The following is a 23,113-nucleotide window of genomic DNA, read 5'->3' as shown; positions in this document are numbered from 1 at the left end:
GCAAACTGTGAATGCAAAGGAAAAGTTCGTGCAAGATACTAAAAGTGCTACTCCAGGGAACACATGAATGATAAGCTTTATTGCTGATATGCAGAAAGTTTTGTTTTTTTTTAAAGATTGGCACCTGAGCTAACATCTGTTGGCAATCTTTTTTTTGTTTTCTTCTTCTCAAAGCCCCCCAGCATACAGTTGTATATTCTAGTTGTGAGTGCCTCTGGTTGTGCTATGTGGGACGCCGCTGCAACATGGCCTGATGAGCGGTGCCACGTTCGCGCCCAGGATCCGAACCTGAGAAACTCTAGGCGACCCAAGTGGAGCGCACGAACTTAACCACTTGGCCACGGGGCGAGCCTCTGCAGAAAGTTTTAGTGGTCTGGATAGAGGATCAATAAGCCACAACATTCCCTTAGGCCAAAGCCTAATCCAGAGCAAGACCCTAACTCTCTTCAACTCTGTTAAGGCTGAGAGAGGTGAGGAAGCTGCAGAAGAAAAGTCTGAAGCCAGCAGTGAGTCCATGAGGTTTAAGGAGAGAAGCCATCTCCATAACATAAAAGAACAAGGTGAAGCAGCAAGGGCTGATGTAGAAGCTGCAGCAAGTTATCCAGAAGATCTAGCTGAGATCATTAATGAAGGGGGTTACACTAAACAATGGATTTTTCAATGTAGATGAAAAACAGCCTTCTATTGGAAGAAGATGCCATCTAGGATTTCACAGCTAGAGAGGAAAGGTCAATGCATTAGCAGCTGGTGAGTTTAAGTTGAAGCCAATGCTCATTTACCATTCTGAAAATCCTAGGGCCCTTAAGAATGATGCTAAAGCTACTCTGTCTGTGCTCTATAAATGGAACAAAGCCTGGATGACAGCACATCTGTTTACAACACGGTTTACTGAATATTTTAAGCCCACTGTTGAGAACCACCACTTAGAAAAAAAGATCTCTTTGAAAATTACTGCTCATTGACAAAGCATCTGGAGCTCGGATAGAGATGTACAATGAGATTAATGTTTTCATGCCTGCTAACACAACATCCATTCTGCAGCCCATGGATCAAGGAATCATTTCCACTTTCATGTCTTATTAAAGAAATACGTTTTTTAAGGCTATAGCTGCCGTGTTCCTCTGATGGATCTGGGTAAAGTCAAGTGAAAACCTTCTGAAAAGGATTCACCATTCTAGATGCCATTAAGATGATTTGTGATTCATGGGAAGAGGTCCAAACAACATTAACAGGAGTTTGGAAGAAGCTGACTCTAGCCTTCATGAATGACTTTGAGGGGTTCAAGACTTCAATGGAGGAAGTAACTTCAGATGAGATGTGGTGGAAAGAGCAAGAGAACTAGAATTACAAGTGGAGGCTGAAGATGTGACTGAATCGCTACAATCTCATGATCCAACTTTAACGGATGAGGAGTTGCTCCTTATGGATGAGCAAAGAAAGTGATTTCTTGAGATGGAATCTGCTCCTGGAGAAGACGCTGTGAAGACTGTTGAAATGACAAGAAAGGATTCAGGATATGACAATCTTAGTTGGTAAAGGAGTGGCAGAGTTTGAGAGGACGGACTTCAATTTTGAGAGGAGTTCTACCGTGGGTAAAATGTTGATAAACAGCATCACATATTACAGCGAAACTGTCCATGAAGGGAAGAGTCAATCAATGTGCCAAACTTCACTGTTGTACTGTTGTCTTATTTTCAGAAATTGCCACAGCCACCCCAGCCTTCAGCAACCACCCCGTGATCAGTCAGCAGCCATCAACACAGAAGCAAGAGCCGCCACCAGCAAAAAGACTACAATTCGGTGGAGGTTCAGACGATGCCTAGCTTTCTTTAGCAATAAAGTATTTCTTACTTAAGGTAGGTACATTCTTTTTTAAGACATAATGCTATTGCACACTTAATAGACTACAGCATAGTGTAAACACAACTTTTATATGCACTGGGAAACCAAAAAGATGCACGTGACTCGCTTTATTGTGCCATTTGCTTTATTGCGGTGACCTGGAACGGATCCTGCAATGTCTTCGAGGTGCGCCTGTATATCCACACAATGGACTATTATTTTGCCATAAAAAGGAATGAAGTATCAGTATATGGTACAACATGTACGAACCTGAAAAGCATGCAAGTGAAAGAAACCATCTGTAAAAGATCACATACCGCATGATTTCATTTATATGAAATGTCCTGGAAAGGCCAATCCACAGAGATAGAAAATAGATATGTGGTTGCCAGGGGGAGGGGGAGAATAGGAAATGACTGCTAATGGGTATGGGGTTTCTTTTTGGGGTGATAAAAATGTTCTGGAATTAGATAATGCTTCACATCATTTTGTGAATACATTTAAAAACCACTGAAATGTACACTTTAAGGGGTGAATTTTATGATATGTGAACTAGATTCTAATAACCCGGTTATTAAAAAAACATTACAGAGAGAAATTAAAGATAATCAGATAAATAAAGGTACATATCATGTTCCTGGGTGGAAATACTCAATTCTCCCTGAACTGAGCTATAGAGTCAACATAATTTCAACCCAACATTCCAGCAAGGTTTCTTTTCATGTGTGGAAATTGACCAAGATGTACTAAAATTCATATGAAATGCAAGAATTGCTGAGACAAGCTTGAATGAGGACAGGGCTGGAGGACACAAACTATCAGATATGAAGACTTACAAGGAGCAAACCAGAGTAGACATATTTTTATAACGGGAACTCCTTGTGCTACAGTTCCAAGTTTAACACTAAATAGAAATTGAAAAAATTATTGCCATGGCTTTCCAATATATGGTGCTGAAACAAGGAGATAGCCATATAAAATAAAGCTTAATATGGGAGAAAAAATTTACAACAATGTCAATGCATTTCCAATCAAAAGCCAGAAGAGAAAGGAGGTTAGACGCAGGTTCAGAGATGAAGGATCGAGCGATCAGAAGTTACCAAAAAAGCTTAGGACTAAGGGGCAGATGGGAAGCGGCTGTAGAGAGGTTTCGTTTTTTAAACAAGAATAAAATGCTTGAGAGCACAAACTATCACCCTCTAGGTTAGTTATTCACTAATATGCCCACACACACTGGTGAATAATGGCTCAGGGTAACCAAGCGTGGAAAACTTGTGAGAGAGAAATGCAGTGGACAGCTTTGGGAGAAATAACTGACCCTAGGAAATCACCAAACTCTAGAACAGGGTAAGACTACTTTGCCTCTAATTTTGCTAAAAAGTAGAATAAAATTTTCTTTATAAGATTTTACATCTTAATAAGACTACAAATAAGACCCCACAACACTTTTTTTAATGTTTTCTACTTGGGTTTTTCATTGCTTCCTGAATACAAACCTGTTCCTTTTCTAGAAGACCTGCCTTTAGTCACCGTTGGTTTCTTCTTCACAGCTGGTGCCTGAAAAGCAGAATGTTCCCTCCACCTCCGAAGCTGAAAATTAATGAACTTCCACATCATGAACGCTTGGGTGATGCAAATGGATGCCAGAACTGCGATTCTGAGAATAGTAAGAAATTAAAAGTCAGAGTGCCTCAAAACAATGCCACTGAATAAGTATTCTACCCTGCTTTGACAGTATTAGCTTAGTGCTAAATTCTCCTCTGTTGACAAGATTATGTTAATAAATAATTATCCCATTACTAATTAATCCCATAAGTTAAATGAATACTTTAGTACTTCAATTTAGACACATGAAACTGCAACAGGTATGAAATCAAACCACACTAATATTTTACCTAACCCCTATATTTATCCCTTTAGTTTTTTAGATGACTCACATTATAAACTTATACTGTACACTACATAGTAGTTCAAAGTAAGAAAAATGTTAAATTGACTGTACCTAACAGCCAACACATTGAAGTTTCCAGTACTGAAATCCAGCTTCTGATTCTCTGCTCTTGCAAGGCCAAAGCCAACAGTGAGCACTGAAAGAATTAAAGTCAGAAGTCTTCCCAAAACAAACAAGACTGCCCACAGAGAGAACCTGGAAGAAAAATGACATGAGTCACATTCATAAAACTGAAAAGATAAGAAAAGATTCTAGTAGAAGTCAGATTCCTGCTAAGTAAATGCACATTAAAACAGCACTTCTTGTTGTTCTGCAAAAAGGATTCTGAAGTAAAACGTTTGGGAAACGCTACGTATTCTATCACACTCTTCGAGAAACATAACACAGCATATTCAAGGGTCTAGGAAGTCCAATAAAGAAATGTTTGACTTTTTATTTAGCTGATCTCTTTATTTTTTATATAACTACTGTTAATGATCCTCAGAACGACTGGTACACAGAATCATTCTGAAAAATGCTGGACAAAATAGAACCAAAGCGGTGCTGTAAACAGGATACCCAATTACCATTTAAGAGTCCTAGTTTTATTTATCTTTTTTTTAAGTTTTAACACTCTTTACAAGTCATACTGCTCCTATTCTGTTTGCAGTCCAGTTTTCCCATCAAAATATTTTACAATCTTTAAGACTATATAATCTATTGTTTCACTTTCTTCTTCCCTATCACTATTATCACCTCCCTGTTATTCTTTCTCCAAAAGAAAAACATGCATTAAACAAGAGACGTTGTAACAGAAAAGTAAACCCAAAAAGCCTTCGAAATTACAAATTCCAATATAATATCTCTCTAGCCAAGAAAGACTCCATTTTAGAGAACTGAAGACCAACCTGAATTGCTAAATAGTTTCATTTTATTTAAAGCTGCTACTAACAGTTTATAGAGCAATATAACTGCCCACAGCATGGACCTTGGCAATAACATGGTCCTTGGCAACACAGTACTAATTTTAATTACACGGAAAACAGAATGGCTGAACAACTTACCCTTTCTGATACTTTTCATCACTAAAATAGAACAGGCGGGAAATGTGGAAAAGAAATTCAACAAAATAATGCAGCACCAAAAGAACAAGTCCCAGATGATTCAAGCTGTTAAAAGAACAAATTTAAAATGTAAAGATTAATTATCAATTAAGACAGATTAGCATTCTCTCTGCCCAGCCCATATACACCCCCAAGGAAATCCTGACTCACTTCAGAAGATAAGCTCCAGCAATGTGAAAGAGGTAAAGACCAATGTAGACAAGCTGACGAGGAATATCCTCCTGCAAATGGACAGCACAGTATAGATTAAAACACGCCGAAACACTTCTGCCCTTAGGGCAGTGCGGCAGAGCGGAAAGTGTAGGGCTAGAGCAAAGACCTGAGGCGCTGCTGCCCCCACGCCACCCCACCCCAACTGCCCACCCCACTGAACTAACGGCTTCAGCCATTCATTTCCTCTCTTGGCCTCAGCTCCTCATCTGTAAAACGTGAAGACTTGGGTCTCCTGGAAGCAGATGAATCAAAATCCCTTTCAGCGCTAAGATCTATGTTTTTTTTAAATAATAAACGTTTATTAAATGACACAATATTAATAACCATAATCATGTCCTTCTAATAATGAAAGTGCTATGTTTACGGCAGTAGGGATGCTATATTACCTAAAATAGTATTCACGTGTCAGCTCTCGCTTCTAGTCCCCTTCACTGTCAGTTACAGTCATTAAAATTGAAGGTTAAAATTTTATCTTCTCACTTCAGATACATCTAATCGTATGTTTTCTCCTCCTAATAACCCCGTATGCCAAGTACCTAGATTTTACTTTTGCTTCTCTTTTTTATGTCCACAGTCCCTAGCAACCTGGTTATCTTAGAAATCGTGTTTTTAAAAAACGTTGAGACCTACTAGTGGATCATGAGATCAATTTAGGGGGTTGTACCAATATCTTTTAAAATACGAAATAGATTAGAAAATGCTAGCATGTACAGCATATTGTATTGTTTCATGAAAATTTTATTCCAGATTTCAGACACACACACTGGATTATGTTATAAAATCTAGTTTTTCATCTTGGGTTATAGTAAAAAATGTTTGCAAAATACTGACAGTATTTTTTTTTTCTCTTCTTCTTCTCCCCAAAGCCCCCTGGCACATAGTTGTGTATTCTAGTTGTAGGTCCTTCTAGTTCTGCTATGTGGGACACCACCTCAGCACGGCCTGATGAATGGTGCTGTGTCCGTGCCCAGGATCCAAAGCGGAGCGCACTAACTTAAAGACCCAGCCACTGGGCCGCCTCCTGATAGTTTAAGATTAACAAACGTTTTCTATACTTGAATGGAAAAAATACATAATGAAAATGAGATTTTAGAAAACTTTCGCCAAGTTCTTATATATTCTTAATGCTAATTTTCAAGTAGTTTATACAAGGATGAAATCATGGAATAATGACTTAAATTTCTGACGTCTCATTTTTCATGGAAAATCAAATATAGTACACTTAAATCAAAACAGATTCTAAAATTATAAATAACCTCAAGTGACATTTTTGGTTGTTATTCCAACATCTTTTTACTAAAAATGTCAGCCATATTCTTTAGTAAATTTCTACATTTATAAGAAAATGCTTTTCTTGGGGCCGGCCCTGTGGCCGAGTGGTTAAGTTCACTCACTCCGCTTCGGCGGCCCAGGGTTTTGCCAGTTTGAATCGTGGGTGAGGATATGGCACTGCTCAGCAGGCCATGCTGAGGCGGTGTCCCATGTGCCACAAGTGGAAGGACCCACAACTAAAAATACACAACTATGTACCGGGGGACTTTGGGGAGAAAAAGGAAAAAATAAAATCTTAAAAAAAAAAAGAAAAATGCTTTTCTTAACTACACTGTACTAAAAAACAAACTTTACTTTAAACTGAATATCACATATATGACCAAATACAAGGCTAAGACTTTTCCCTAAATCACGGATGGAGCCATCTTATATCAAAATCTCTGAAAAGCCCCCATATTACAGGGATCTATATCAATTACTTTAGGACAACAAATAAATGGGTAAGATACATAGCCAGAAAAACCTCAATAACGTCATTTCCAAACGTTTGCTGAGGTCTAGTGGAAGAATCAGTGAGACAGAAATAAAGATGATGCACTCTGGAAAAACTGAGCTAGATGATTCAAAAATTGGCTTCAGTAATGAATGACAGATATTAACAACAAAGTTGCACATGAAAAGCACGAATATAACTTTCATGAAGTAGGAGTGGGGAAGAAGTATTATTTCTTATTTAATATACTTTATATGATATGCAATTATATGTACCTATAATGAAACTTAAGTGAATATTAGAAATAAAACATTCGGCTATTTCATCCACTTGCTGAAATCTCATATATTCGAGTCAGCGAAGAAATTACATTTTGAATTTTCTCATGGGTAAAATGGAGGAGTATTTATATTGAAGCATATGTATTATATGTAATTAAAATATTCTCCTTAAAAGAGAGTGAGTTATTTGTGACTAACACACCTCTTGAACTGCTACTAACAGTGTTCGTTTCTTTCATTTCTCTGTAGGACTGGTTCAAAACAATCACTATACTAGTTTCTTCCAGTAAAAAGTTCTTTCAAAAATAATTTTCAGAGAGTAAATTTTAAGAAACTGTTTAACACATATGCAGCTGTTACTTTCAAATTATGTTAATTACTTGAAACAGTTACTTTCGACTGTCATATGTAGGTGTTAAAAATAGTTTCAGTGAGTTCTAAGTTATGCAAATTATTCCACAAAAATTAGACTGCATTTCTGGAGAAATGCCATCTGGCAGGAATTTATAAGAAAAGAGCTTCGAAAACTAAAATGAACAATTACTTTGAAATGTCCATCTTTACTTACATGGTCAGTGAAGAAGATATAGACACATGTATTAATAACGAAACCCGGAGGTATTATGTCCATGGTATACAAATACATGAAGAAAGTTTTAAATATTTGACCCATGGTACTTAAAAATCAAGACACTAAGGAGGGGTGGGGAGTGGGTGAAATAGGTGAAGGAAGTCAAAAGGCACAAACTTCCAGTTATAAAATAAATAAGTCATGGGGATGTGATGCACAGCATGGTGACTACAGTTAATAATACTGTACTGCATATCTCAAAGTTGCCAAGAGAGTAAATCTCAAAAGTTATCATCACAAGAAAAAGAAATTCTGTAACTCTGTATGGTGACGGATCTTAACTAGACTTGTGATCATTTCGCAATATATACAAATATTGAATCATTACGTTGTACACCTGAAACTAACATGTTATATGTAAATTATACCTCAAAAAAAAAAAAGAAACGAAACGAAACTATGATATTCCCAGCAGCGCTGTCCAAGAGAACTTTCTGCAAGGATGGAAATGTTCTCTATCTCTGCTATCCAAAATGGTAGACAGCAGCCACATGTGGCTAGCAAGCACTTTCAATAGGGCTGGTGTGACCAAGAAAGTGAATTTTGTTTTTATTTTATTTTAATTAATTTAAATGTGGCTAGTGGCTCCTGTTTTGGAAAGTGCAGCCCTAGGACATGCATGGTTCACATCATGTACTTACTGAAGATGGAAGGGCTGCTGGAAATTGTGAGCCTAAGAATTTTATCTGAAGACTGTTTCAAGTCAAAGGTTTTATGGATCTTCATCCTACTCTTTACAATCAACTTAACCAGAAAACATTCTACTTTATAAAAGAAATCAACATAAAAACAACTTTTGAGTCATAGTACATGGACTTTAATTTAGTGCTATTTATCTAATCACAGCAGACATCAATGAGGAGATACATAGGACACAAAAAAACACGAACACGAAACAGCAGTAAATCAAGAATCTATACTTGTGAATTAACCATTTGCAGTACATATAGAAGCAAGCATTCGTGGCTTTTGAGAAGGTGGAGAAACTGGTCACTGGAAGGGTGGCTGTACACTTCCATTTTAGAAAGCTCCTCAAAGAGGATTTATTGAAAAAATGTTTTACATGTGGAAAAATGTAAATATACAGAACAAAGAGAGGGTGTAATGTATCCTCATGTACCCATAAACCAGCTTCAATAGTTAACTCATGACCAAACTTATTTCATCCATATCCCCACCCACAAGTCATTTCACATATGGGGCTTTTTTTATAATCTCCCCTTCATAAAAGGCAATAAAGGGGGCCAGCCTGGTGGCTCAGTGGTTAGGTTCGCATGTTCTGCTTTGGTGGCCTGGGGTGTACTGGTTTAGATCCGGTTCAGATCCTGGGGGCAGACCTACGCATCGCTTGGCAAGCCATGCTGTGGCAGGTGTCCCATGTATAAAGTAGAGGAAGATGGGCACGGATCTTAGCTCAGGGCCAGTCTTCCTCAGCAAAAAGAGGAGCATTAGAGGCAGATGTTAGCTCAGGGCTAATCTTTCTCAACAACAACAAAAAAGGCAATAAAAGTGCTTGATTACTTTACCAGAAGGAAAAGGTATTCCAGGAAAAAACCTGATGTGGTAGGATCATAAAACTAGCGAGTATCACCGTGAATGAAGCAGAAGTGAGCAGAAGAACAAGGGGCAGGGAAGAGGTGGCACAGAAGGGAGGAGCCCTCAGACCAGAGGGCGGCAGCTTTCTCCTAGTTCAAGGCACTAGGAAGCTGGTACAGGTTTTTGAGGAGAACGAGTTAAATTAGAACTAAAGTTGAGTCTGTGATATCAGGGAAGTCAGACTTCAGAAGTACTGATGGTGAAGCGAGAAAGGAGGATATTGCACTGCTCTGGCGGCTCACTTACTCGTTCAAATCAAACAAACAAACAAACATCTTTCCCACATGCTGAAACAGGAATGCTCCACCCATTTCAGGAAAGATTTCACTGGTGAATATTTAACTACGGTTTACTTTTTTCAATACTGAATTTTCCTTTGGGACTTACACACAGAACCATTAGATGTGGAATAATCTGATTAATCCTTTTGGTCTCACTTGTGAAATTGTTAAGAATGTCAGTAACATGAGACTAATATTACATTTCAAAATTTGTCTAAATTTTAGCGTATTTTAAATTACCCCTAATATAATTGTAAAACTAGCAATTAGCTGTCAAACGTAAAAGGTCCCTAGTTAAAATAATGACAAGAATATTGTAAAGAAACACTTAAGGACGCTTGGTCTCCGTGGAGAATCCTGGGGGAAGAGCTGAGGCAGGAGGAGAGGGAGTAAGAGATGTGAGGAAATACTTGATTTTAGAAAGACTTCAAAAACAGGAAAAAATGACAAGACAATTTTTAAAATTACAAAATTCCAGCTTACTTTTTTGGTTTTCTGGAAGTAGAGTTCAGGAAAAGCATGAAACCAGTAAGCCAACTGAGATACGTAGAAAAACTTCATTTGAAATCTGCACAACACAAGAAAGCAAAAATATCTTTAAAGTATAATATTTTTAAAGAATAAAGTAAAAACAAACATTGGGAATTAGGATACACTAAGGAACTACCTTTGTGTTATCAACTCCAGGTCCCCTTATGACACTCTGTACCGTTAAACAACTCTCCGACAGCCGTGTCCCTGTCTCCCTAGGACATTCCCACCGCCAGTTCGTTCCTCTGGATTCAGCAGCAGAAACAAAGGCATTATCTGCAGAACCCTGTTAACATGCAAGCTGGCGGGCAGGAACCAGAGTCCCCTGTCTATTAATTAACACTGATCAGTATGTCACGTTAGCTACTGAAAACATAAGGAACAGGACTCTGAGGGAACCGAAGCACAGACCTGTGAGGTTTCATCAAGAGGAAGCAAGAAAGACAAGGAGACTGATGCAGAAGCGAAGGCACACAGATGATCAGCGACCTGAAACTGCGATAATCCCAAATTCAAATATCGCCTGGCTTTTTCCTTAGGGAAATATGGTAACTCTACCTGGTTGGAACACTGAGGGTCCCAAATAAATGGAGGCAAACCAGGATTAAAGAGAGGAACGTGGCGTGGAAGGGCTCCCTGGGAGAGTGACCCTAATCAGTCTAGAATTAGGTCTCCTCTGTGCATCACAGCCTCCAGTCCTTCTGCTTTCTCTTTATTCTCCTCTCCCTCTCCTCCAGAAGTCTCACACAGGAAACACAAAGCTGATCTGATAGAATTTCGGCGGAAGGTGGTGGGAGGGGGAAGATACAGTCCTACATCAAGATGATGTTTATAATCCCATTCTATAAATGTTCGTTGAATTCGTACAATTTTTAAAAGTCAGAACTCAGCAGAGTGAGTATCACAGAGTGGGTATTAAAACAAAGATATGCACGGTCATGTTATTCCCTCTGTATCTTTTTCTCCAATTCTCACATCACAATCCATTTACTGAATAGTGTCGAGGTGATAAGCACCTACAGCCTGGCACAACGAAGCATATAAAATAAAAAAAGAGAGTTTCTATTGTGGTCAAGGCACATACAGTCTTGGTGGGCATGGGCACAATGTGAGACTTACATAAATGAGACAATTATAGAACAGTCAAGACAATGTATAGATACTACATAAAATATTATACACGAAAATGATAAATTCAGGAAAGCAAAAGACAACATGGGCTAAAGCAGCAAGGAAAATACAGATTCCATGGTTATACTAGAGCTGGGTTTGAATAGCGAACAATTTTGCTGAATGTCTCTGCCATTACTGAGCTTCTTCAGCACTGTACAGAAACCTTGGGGGCTAGAAAGCTAAAAAAGAAAGACTCCCAACCATCAAGTTTATAGCATAAGAGAATAAGAAATGGAAGGAGTGAAAAGGGACTGGGACAAAGAAAAGGAGCAAAAGTAGGGAGAAGACGGAGCAGCAAAGAGGAGAAAGGCTGAGGGCGAAGAAAGGGAAAACAGAGCATTAAATTAAGACTGTTGTTAAAATCAGTTTTCTCAAGCTAACAAACACGTTGAAAAGATTATATACAAGAAAAAAGCACACAGGAATCTTTTACTTAAGACAGTGGGACTGTTGATGACATACCCATTGTATGAATTTGCCTAAGGTCCTAATAAGAGTAACAAGAATGAATTCTGCTTGAAAGTGACATGACCATGGTCCTTAACTAAAAAAAGCCTGCAGGAAATGACTTACGTCATCAGGTTATGGGGATAAGCCCTCCACAAGATAGTTGGATCTGAGATGTAGTTTTCCTAAGAAAGAAGATGCAAAAATTAGCCTATGATTACAACACAAAGTTCTTGGAAAATAAGACAATATTTTCACTTTTGCACATTCACAATTCCCCATATCAGGTTCCAAAGAGCTCACAGAAGTCAAACTGTTCAGTGGTTGTAGTTATTTTCAATTCAGTTGAATTGTTTACTCTAGGGAAGCGAAAATCAATATGAGAAATACAAAGTGAAATTAAGACATAATTCCTGGCTTTTGAAATTCTTTCAGTCCAGCAGAGTAAAAAATACATGTATACAAACAAACATAAAACGACCCAGAACAGTAACGGCACAGAACAGAGGTACAATAGCGATGGGAGAGAGGAATTTTATCTTGGGTAATCAGACGAAGGTTTCAGGAAAGACTAGCACCTGACAGGACACAGAGCAACAAGGTGTTGCCAAGTTTTATAGGATTACGTCCACATAGTAACCAAATCTTTTTCTTAGATAATCAGATCTATTCAGTGAGAATTAATGCATATGCAGAAAAAAACCTCAAGTGACTTATGTTAATTACTACTGAAATGTAACACGTTTTTTAAAAAAATTCTAAGATAGATTTTAAGCTGAAATTTACATCTATCGCTGAAGGATCATTAAAGCAGCAGCACACACTGGAACGAGCAAGGGATTTAAGGCTGAGTTGAGTCTATCTCCAACATTAAGCGTCACACCTCGGAAAATTCCCTCTGCCTGTTTATTCATCTCTAACATCGTGACTTAAAAAAAAATTATGTGTTCTGATAAACTAAAAAGTACGTAAACCTGAAGTCCATGTAAATTTAAGGGATTGTTATTACTAACCCTAAAGCAGATACTGCCCCTCTCATTAGTTAGAATGATACACTTAAAGGTTTTGACAGCCTTAGCTGAAAAGTTATATAATATTTTAAGTTGTTTGGAAAATATGTGGACTGTTTTTAAAGGGGGAAATGACTAAAAACATTACAACTCATGTAACCTAGTAAAAGTATCACCAACATCTTACCCTTTTTGCTTATATAGAGATATCTGCAAATGACTACAAGATATAAAAATAACTTTCAGATTGACTAAAAATGAGTAAGGCTTTCTGAAACATTAGACACAGTTTAGAATTTCTGCTGTATAAAAACTAACTAAAAGAGAGACTTATTGCTGAAACTTGATTTATACTAGTTCAAAAGCAGAATTCCTAATCTTTGATAAGAACAACAATAATAAAGAAGGATTTTCTAAGGTTCAGGATTTGCTTACAAGCATTAAAAACAGGACATCATTTTCTATTCCGGGTATATAATGTAAATACTTTGAGAGATGAAAATTTAAGCATAATACATACTTACAGATATTAGAATGAATGTGCCCCAAATACAAGAAAAAAGGTAGAAAGCACTAAGCTGACCAGATTCATTAAACTTGCTGTGTTTCGTTTTGGAGAAGTGCATTCGCCTGTTAATTTTCTAAAAATAAAAACAATCATTAGTAATTAAGAATATATTGTAAAGTATATTTAATATACGACTATCATAGTACAGAGAACTAGTATTTTACAAAGTATAGATTGCTAAGATTGTATACTTACATCCAACACATACTCTTGAATTATGGCATGAATAATTATCGCCACTAGCATGTAGAAGAAAACTGTAGCCAAATCTTTGATACCATAGTAATAAAGGGATGCTGATTCAGTAGCTTGTTCCTCTGAGGGCCGAAAAGGACAGGACACACATACACAAAAATATACATAAGGTTATAAAAACAGTACTAAGTACAACATAGTTATGGAAACAAACAAAAGAAGACTAACCTAAAAAATAAGTTCAAAAGAAACATCTTGGTAATTAGCTTTTGGACATTTTGAGTCTTAGGAGCAATAAAAAATGAAGAGACTACCTGGAAATCTAAAGCTTTAGAAATTACTTACAAAGACTTGACACATGTTAGTTACAGCCATCAAAGACCAAAAAACAGGGGCGGGGAGGCCACACTTATCCATGGGAAGATTGTAAGACTGATACCATCCCAGGGTTGAGATTAGGTTATACTTAGCTTACATTAAAATTATACTTAGTCTGTCTTTTCAAAGAACTTTTGAAATTTTCTACTTTCAAACTAGACACATTATGATTCTGATGGAAAAACTCATTTAACCTATGTTTGATTTAGTTTTGATCTGTAAGCTGTTTAAATTGATTTTTAATCCGTGAAACTGCTATAATTTCTCAGAACAAATCTTAATCAAATATTTGTTAATTGCTGTTGCTTGTTGTTCTCACGTTTTCCATTTCTGGGGACCATCTGGGTAAAATATTCTCTGGCATGCTCAAATTTCAAAACAACTTTGTGGTTTTGAGTAATCTGATACCCAAGTCACTAAATCAAATATTTACAAAACGAGATATATAACTAAACAAAAACTCAACTCGATGTTATATAACTGATCTTACATTCTAAATAGAGTGCCTCTAGCCAAGTTTACTGCCTGAATATGTTAATATTTTATTAAACAAATACCCCATCCCTCACCTGTGCTGCTTAATTATATTACTGTATTCAACTATGATCAATTTCCAATAACAACTTTATTTTCACATAGCATAATTTACAAATAAAACTTTTTGAAATGTTAAAAGTGCAGTTTGGATGCTATTACTAGACAACTCTCAGAGCTTACTGACTGACATTCTCTCTAATCAACACAACCATTAGAAGCAAAGCACAACAAAAAAGTGGAAATAAAACAGGCTTGAAAGGATTGTTATCACAGGTCTAAAGCATAACTCACAGGTCAGAAAAACTGAACCTGAATACTGTGCCTTTATAAACCTTGACTGAACAATGACACTTTAAACAAAAGTAAACTATCCTTAGAATTTTTTAATGAAAAGACCAGAGGGAAGAAGAGGCAAAAAAAAGTTCTTTGATGGAATTTCAAGCCCATTTACAAAAATATACAATAAACATTAGACACATAAAAACTGATTTTCATATAACATATAGGGTAAAGTCAACCAAAAACATCAGATCTTGCATCACAAAATCATCAAAATAATGCTGTCTAATCATGAATGAGATCTATGAAAATTACTGAAGAACCTAGTGTTCACGAAAATTTCCTAGTCTGTCCAACTGAACTCTTCTATTTAAATAGAAAATTCTAAAAGAAAACTACCCACCTGTTGCAGGGAGGGTGACATTGTACTGAAGAGTAACAAAAATGATAGAAGCTTTTGCTGTTATCTAGGAAGAAAAAAAAAGACCAAGTCAATTTGTGACTTTCTCCCAAACAGTAGCATGGGGGAGAAACATTATAAGTTTTGTCCCCAAATCTAAGAACCAAGGGCACCCCATTCCTGTGGCACCCTGAAGGCACAACCGGAATTCCTGATCACCAGGGAGTTGAGCTTGGGAGTTAACAAAACTCCCCAGTTCTGCAGTTTAGATGCAATCGTGTAGTTCATTCCTAACTCTAAGATTTCAAAAGAGACACTCTGCAGTTCCACCGAACATTGAGCAAATTATGATTCTCTACTCCAGACCTGTAAGCGATGAACACAAAGTTCCTATCAAAAAAAATGTAAATGTAAATGAATAAAAGAAAAGGCAGCAGTTACCATGACAAAAATGGATCAAAGGTAGGTTCTGCGGAGGGGGGGGTGTGCGTTAATCTCCCACACACCTGTCACAGTTAAGCAATCAATAAACATTTAACTGATCTGACTATTAGTAAAAGTAAAGTGGTCAGAACAGAAAAATGGCATGCTTACTCAATATTTACAGGCACCAGGCAATGTGCTGGACAAGAAAGGACGACAAAGATGAATGACAAAATCCCTGACGACTTGTGCTCAGTCGGGTCAGGAAGACAGGTACATAAACTGTTACAACACTGGAGAATCAGTGCCAATGGCCACTCAGGATAAACACACTTCTCTGGTTTTTATTCTTTCCCTGGGGTGGGGAATGAGGCACATTCTGGAAAGGCTTCTCAGAGATGTGGTGTGGAGCTGTCTCTTGCTGGAAAACAGAAGTTCCCTAGGCTCACGAAGGGGGATGAGAGGGCAGCACAGGTAGAAGAACCAGAAAGTGCAACGGCCAAGCAGCAGTAAACTTGAGGGCTGCCACAGGCACACATCAGGAAGTGGCAGGAAAGCCTAGGAAAGTTACCAAGTGCTAGAAAGGCCCTTGTTTGTTAACTAGTTTAGATTTGATTTTAGCACGACCAGAGAATTTGAGGAGGTAGAAGTTCACTTGTGCTTTTCAGAACGATTGCTGGGTGTGCCCCACTAAGTGGTTCCTCAAGTCCCCTCAGGTCCATCCTCCACACTGTGACCAGAAGCGTCTTCTGATCATGTTAGTGCCTCTCCCCATGTCCACCCTGCCCACCCCCAAATACTTCACTGAGCCCCATTCGTTCTAGGATAAAGAACAAAATCTTTAATGTGGCCCATACAACAATGCCTGGCCTGACCCTCCCCTCTGCTTCTCCAGTCTCATCTCAGACCATTTCCTTCCGCTCCCTTGCCTCTTGCATTCCTGCACCACAGGAGCTGTGCACATGCAGTTCCATCTAAAACACTGGTGGAAAACCTTCTCCCCACAATCTCAGTCCAATCACACCTTTTCAAGGAGGCCTTCCCTGTCTCTTAGAGTAGGTCATTTCCTTTGTTAGACTGTCTTAGAGAACTGTGTTCCTTTCTTTGAAAACACATACTCTGGTATGATTATATTAGTAATTTCTGTCTCAACTGTTGGAAAGTAAGGTCCGTAAGAGCTCAGACCATGCCTGTTTGTGCTCATCCCTATCTGCTTAGAGCCCAGCATGGGGCCTGGCACATTATTAGGCGCCTGATCAATATTATTAAACAAATACTAGATAAAATATACATCGGGGTAAGCATGTAAGTAAAAGACTTCTGCAAGAGACTGCGTGAAAGATACTAAGGCCTGCACTAAGACAGTGGCAGTGGGACAGAGGCGCTACTGGGTGAGGAAAAGGGAAGAGTCGAAGATTATGTATTGATACTCACAGCCTGAACAATGAGGCAACAAGCAATACTATTAATAAAAATGTGGACTACAGGAGGAACAGCAGGTTTTAGGGAAAGCGAAGAACGTGAGTTTTAGATGAACTTAGATTCTGGTGAACTATACAAGTAGAAAGACCAACGGGCAGCTAAAGCCCAAGTGTGGCTCTCTGAGGGAGAACCGAGCTTAAAGACTCGGGAGTCTCTATTCACAGACAGGAGCTGAAGCTGTGCAACTACATCAATCATCTATGGAGAGTGTGCAGTACTCGGAGAGAGCAGGACAACCTGAGAACCGTGGAGAAGGCAGAGAAAAGCTGGTAGCAAAGTAAGAAGGAATGATCAGAGAGATGAAAGAGAATAAAGACAGCTTGAGGCCCAAAAGCCAGGGGGACATTTCAGAAAGGTGTGGTTAACAAAGTCAAAGTTTCCAAAGAGACTGGCAGGAAAGGAGTGCAACGGACTGGACAACTTAAGAAGTCCTCAGTGGTCACGGCTCGAGTGATTCCGACGAAGGAGTGAGAGCAAAAGCCACATCCCAGTGGACTGAAGAACACAAGAGGAACAGAGTGGTATCTAGGGACAGATGCCAGGTCAAGATTTATGCTGTTTTTATGATGGGACAGATTGGGCCCATGTGGGGACAATCGGAAAGGTGCCAGGGAAAAGGTAGTTAAACATCTAAGAGGATAATGGATGGGAAGACGTGGTAGGGAATGAAATGTAAGGATAGAGCTAGAAGTTAATCTTGAATAGTCTTTCTCTTAGACCGGGAAGAAGGTAATAATGGATGAGACAGGTGGGTTCAAAAGGCAGGAAACTGAAGAAATGTACGTCTCATAAACTCTTATCTCCCCTATGGACAAAAAAAGCAATGTCATCTGTTAAGTATAGTTGGGGACTTGAATGATCAGCATTTATATAGTTCCTTTAGGGAAAGGAACTGGCCAGGGAAGAGTAAAAAGATCAGCGGGTGTTACTGATGTCTAAGGTTAGAAACTTTGGTTTGTACTATTACCTCTCAGCATGAGTGTATGATTCTCTCCGGCAACCCTTAGCAATGCACGAACAGGGAGGCACCAGAAAAGGCAGACGGTAGGCTGGATCCATGGTTGCATAGCTGCAGGGCAAAGAGGAAGAAAGACCACGAGGGAAAGGGAGCTGAGGGCCTGAGGAGACTGTGGACAAGTCAAGTCCTCAGGAAAAAAGCAAAGCGACGAGGGGGCCAATATAATGGAGAAAAGGAGAGGGGGCCAAAGCATCATAAGAGCTTGGCCTGGGGGGAGAGCGGGCACATGAGCAGTAGAATGAGGGAGGTGAACAACTTGGAGGGTGCGGCTGAGCTCTGCTACACTGGAACTCAGGGTCTGGAAATACGGCAGGTCTGCCTGATAAAGTCCAGGGTACGGCCACCAAAGCAAGTTGCTTAACTCGGTAGATAGATAAAGGTCACTTGACTAGAAAAGGCCAGTAAGGCCTCTGTATTACAATTGTGTCATTCACACAGATGCATTAGAGCAGAATGATCGCATGGGATTTCAGGGTGACACTGCTTTCACGCCATTATTTTTAAAAAGGTTGACTGATTACTAAATTTCATTTTTAATATCTTGGTTTACACTTCATATATATAAAAACATACATGTACACACTCTCTCTACATCCCTATTTCTACTTTAGAATGAGGTCACCACTACCGCAGCGAAGAAAATTAAAGAGTTCTTTACAAACGACAAGTGAAATTTTTCAAAGGTAAAAATCAACACCAAATCCCAAAAGCAACAAAAATCAGATTATCCTTTTACGCCAAGCTTCCAAATAAAATTAAAACCTGGCTTCCAGCTAGTTTAGCATGTGAAATTAAGTAGAAAAAGGAGAGGAAAAAATACAAACTACACACCCCAAAGAAGTTTACAGAAAAATTAAACCATGCTCCCAGCCATTTCTAGGCTTCCTAAACCTCACATCCCAGCCAAGCAATGCTTTACTTAAATTAACGTTACAATCAATTAACAGTAAGACAAATTAGTTTGGGATAAAATACGCTACAGAAATAGATAATGCACTCAAAAGTGAAAAAAAAAACCCCTGAGTTTATGACAGTTTTGGACATTTATAGCACTGCTCTCCATTTACAGGAAGAAAATGAGACATTCAAATACATCTTAAACAGGTTATCACAATCTCTAATCATTATCTAATTCTAGGTTGTATGCAATATCATGAAGATCATAATATTTCTTTATTAAGTAGTCAGCAGTTGGAGCATGGTATCTTATCTTGTTATACAGAGATGTTAACTATTTTGTCCTTGTCAGAGAAAGGTGTGACATCTACACTGACCGGGTGCCTGAACGGTAAAGATAATTTCTGAATATCAAATTCCACTTCCCCACCAGCTTATATAAAGTTCTTAAAAAAAAAAAAGAAGGTAAGAAAATGTTGGCATTAAGACATGTCATGCTTTAAAACAGAGCAAACCTCTAAAACTGTTCCAAGACAGCTGTCATTGTAAATGTCCCCTCAAACCGCATGGCACAAACAACCTAAACCCCTGCATATCTGGAAAAGAACTCCCTTCCCGAGAAAAATATTCCTCTTGGAAATGCCTCACTTTTCTGTATCCTCGCTTTCAAAAAGCTTCCCAAATCTCCTCACACTCTTTGACCGTTCAAATTTTCCTAACTCAAATATGAAGCCATTAATTACAGACCCTGATCTGCAGTGGGTGGACAGATACTGACTGCACCAAAAACACGAGTTCAAAACTCACAAGCAATTTTTGATAACACGAAGTTTCCGGGAAATTAAACTCTTACATTTCCACAGACGACTACTTTACCAACCTTTTCAGTATATGTAATCTCTTAAGATGCTCACTGTTGGATGCTTCTCTCCCATAAAAATTCTGTCTCCTCTTTTAATAAGAGCTACCATTTATGGCATGCCTCCTGTAAGCCAAGCACTGAACTAGGCATTATACACATTAATTACTTTAATTCTCAATGAGCCCCACTTTACAGAAGAGGAAGCAAGTTCTGAAAAGTTAAATGACATGCCCTAGCTTACGCAGTCAGCAAGCTGTAGAGCCCTAACTTATCAGGGAACCCTTCAGCTCCAGCATCTGTGCTTCGACTGTATATCTATATTGATTCCTTATTTGGGCTAGTAATATAGTATCTATTATTGCTTTGTCAATTTCACCATAAATCCTCTGACATTTCCTCAATATATTTACACAAAAGGCTTAACAGTTCTACTGCAAACACATCAATTTCTCTATTATTCTAGCACAAATACTGTCATTCTATAATTATACTAACTTTGAGAGGCAGCAGTAATCATTTTAAAAGTCAAACAGCAAAACTAACCTGGTCAATTTTTTTCCTATATACAGATAACACTATTTCAAATCCTAAAACTTTAACATATGGTAAGGAAAATGTGCAGCTTGCACAAACTCCCCTCTTCTGTATACCTCTTGAATGTTCTCTTTTGAAGTGACTTTAAAAACTTCTATTTAGATCTTTCTTGTGTCTATTTAGATTTACAAATTTTACAGATTTACATAAAGGCGAAAAATCTACTCGCTGTTAAAAGCAAAGTATACCATTTCTAAGTGTCAGGAATTTTGATCTACATTCCATTTCATTAGAAGCATTGCAAATATATCTCGCAGGTAATATTACTTCTAAATTATATTTTTAAAGGCAGGAATTCTTCCGATATGGAGACAGGTTGTGGCAAGTTTTACAAAACTGCTGAATATACTGTATATACAAAGTATTACTACTTCTAATATCAAAGCAAAAAGTATACGTAAATATAAAATCCTGAAAGTGAGCGAAAAGGTTTAGCATTGCATTTTTAATAATATACATTCATATAGTATTCATAAACCATCAGATGCCTTCACACCATATTACGTGATCCTTGCAACAATGGCTGTGAGAACAGCACAGGTGACACTATTTCCTTATATAGAGCAGAAAAATTGAGGCTTAGTCTTGGGTCACTCAGTAGCTAAGTAGCACAGGCCCAGCCTACGGCGAAGCAGCAACATATGTTTGCTTCCTTTACCTTTCCTTCCAAGGTACCTCCAAGCTCCTCAGCAGTGGACTAAGCAGACATAAATGACACTATCAGGAATAAAAAAATCTATTATCTAGATCCAGAAAAGTCCGTTTGAAAAGAAGCATAAATAAAATATTAAGCTACCTAATAATAACATTAAAAAAACCCACACGGACTCTATTCAGTAAGTCCATTCACCTTTCGGTCACTGGCAGCCTCATTCCATAGTTCTTCCTCTAAGAATTCTTAGTGTCACTCATTCAACAAACATTTTTTCAAGCACCTCCTATGTCCCAGGCACTATTCTAGGCACTGGAAATAGACCAGTAAAACCCCAAAATTTCAGCCCTCTCTGAGGTGACATTCCAGCACGGGGGGAGGCCAACAATAAATAAGTAAAAGATCAGCATATTTGATGGGGCACGGGGGCTATAAAGCAAAATTAAAAAGGGAAGGCAGATAAGGAACGGGCGTGTGTCTCGGGGAGCGAGGGAAAGGAAACCGTGGGATGTTACACGTTCACCTTGTGAAGTTTATTACTCACATTCAACAGCTGTTAAATAAGTCATCCAAATACCAGATACGTGGGCAGAGAATTTACACACTCCTGACATCTGCAGCCTCTCATGCTTCAAGAAACAAAAAGAAAACTACTCCCCTCCTTGGCACTGCGGTTCAGAGCCCCGATTTCTGCACCAGACCTTGTGGCTTTAAGGAAAAGGCAAGCGTCGGGGCCAAAAGTTCGGGAACCGACTGTAAGGACGCCGGTTTGGGAGACCAGACCTCAAACGACCGGGTGCGCCCGAGCCGCGGCCGCCGCCCTGCCAGGTGGCGGCAGATGCGCGCGGCCCGTCGGCTTCTCGTCCACCGCCGTCGCCGGTCGGCCGGGGCCCCGCGGCCTGGCCTCCACCCCCGGCCTCGCCGGCGCGCCCGCTCGGGGCCAGCCCGGCAGCGCCGCGGCCACCCCCGCGCCGGCGGCCCCTCGCCGGCTGCCACGTACGCCTTCGCGGGAAGCAGGAACTGCGCGGCCGGCCGGGCCGCCGGCGGGAGGGGGCGCGGCGGGAGGCGTGCGCGGCGGCCCAGCGCCCGCGGCCGGCGGCCAGGCCCGCGGGCCCCCCTGCCCGGCGGCACGGGAAGGGCAGACGCGACCTCCCGCCGGCCCGGCCGAGGGGCCGAGGCTGGCGGCGGGGCCGGGAGCGGCGGCGGGGCGGGCGGTTGAGGCGCGGGGCGGGCGGTTGGGGTGCGGGGCGGGCTCACCTCGAACATGAGTCCCAGCAAGAAGACCATGGCCACGCAGGAGACGATGTCCGCGTGATTCTGCAGGATGAATTCGTGGCTCAGGACCGGGGGGCTCTTGCTGCTCTTCTTGCGAATCGCCATGGCGAGGCCGCCGCCCGTGCCCGCAGGTGCTCCGCCCGGCTGCCCAAATGCTCAGCGCCTAGCCGTCGCCGCCGCCTCCTCCTCCCCCCGGCCGCTCCTCACTGCCCCGCCGCCGCCGCTCGCTGGGGCTTCACTTCCCATCCCACACCAGTACGCAACCGCCGGGGCCGCCCGGAAAAAAAACCCAGCGAGCCCACTGCGGGGGCGAGCATGCGCAGCCGGGAGACGGCGCTCGCTCGCGCAGCGGCCGCCCCGGCGAGCCCACAGCGCCCCCTGGGGACCGGAGGCCGTCGGGCGCGGCCGGCGTGTGTAAGGGACCCGAGCGGCGCGCGGCCCTGGGCGCCGGGGGGACGGGGTTGCGAGTCGTTTGAGCCGCGAGCTTCCTGCGCCTGGTTCACAGGCTGAGTCCACCGCGGGGTCCGCGGGCTGCCACGTGCTGGGGCGTGTCCCGCCCACACACGCCTTCCCGTCCTCTTGGCGACCCGGGACTTGGTGTCAGTGCCTGCTTCCATATGGATTGTCACTTTTTGAAAGCCACTGCCACCATCAAGATAATTTAAACTTACGACTACAGCCCCACTACGCAGGGTACAGTGTGTTCTTCAGTTTTAGCATCTGCCTTAG

At 40.3% G+C, this 23,113-nt stretch overlaps 1 protein-coding gene across 3 annotated transcripts in view; it reads right to left on the bottom strand.

Moving 5' to 3' along the window:
* The window catches only part of TRAM1 (translocation associated membrane protein 1), a 29,213-nt gene extending 6,301 nt beyond the window's left edge, over positions 1–22,912 (bottom strand). The window contains exons 1-11 of one of the 3 annotated variants that reach the window (XM_070630450.1): positions 21,654–22,041; positions 18,054–18,155; positions 15,185–15,248; positions 13,588–13,709; positions 13,349–13,465; positions 11,941–11,999; positions 10,147–10,231; positions 5,047–5,117; positions 4,837–4,941; positions 3,845–3,988; positions 3,339–3,499 (exon numbers count right to left, since the gene is read on the bottom strand). In XM_070630450.1, coding sequence (XP_070486551.1) covers positions 3,339–3,499; positions 3,845–3,988; positions 4,837–4,941; positions 5,047–5,117; positions 10,147–10,231; positions 11,941–11,999; positions 13,349–13,465; positions 13,588–13,638 — 793 coding nt within the window. In that variant the 5' untranslated portion in view covers positions 13,639–13,709; positions 15,185–15,248; positions 18,054–18,155; positions 21,654–22,041. Of the gene's footprint in view, positions 1–3,338; positions 3,500–3,844; positions 3,989–4,836; positions 4,942–5,046; positions 5,118–10,146; positions 10,232–11,940; positions 12,000–13,348; positions 13,466–13,587; positions 13,710–15,184; positions 15,249–18,053; positions 18,156–21,653; positions 22,046–22,366 lie in introns of those variants that run through there. The other 2 variants (XM_070630448.1, XM_070630449.1) reach the window with 2 other exon arrangements.
* Positions 22,913–23,113: the final 201 nt, after the last annotated feature.

This window comes from Equus przewalskii, chromosome 8, assembly GCF_037783145.1.
Source record: "Equus przewalskii isolate Varuska chromosome 8, EquPr2, whole genome shotgun sequence".
Classification (NCBI taxonomy): domain Eukaryota; kingdom Metazoa; phylum Chordata; class Mammalia; order Perissodactyla; family Equidae; genus Equus; species Equus przewalskii.
Note: the sequence above shows the minus strand (reverse complement) of the source record. Positions and strands in the feature narration are given on the sequence as shown.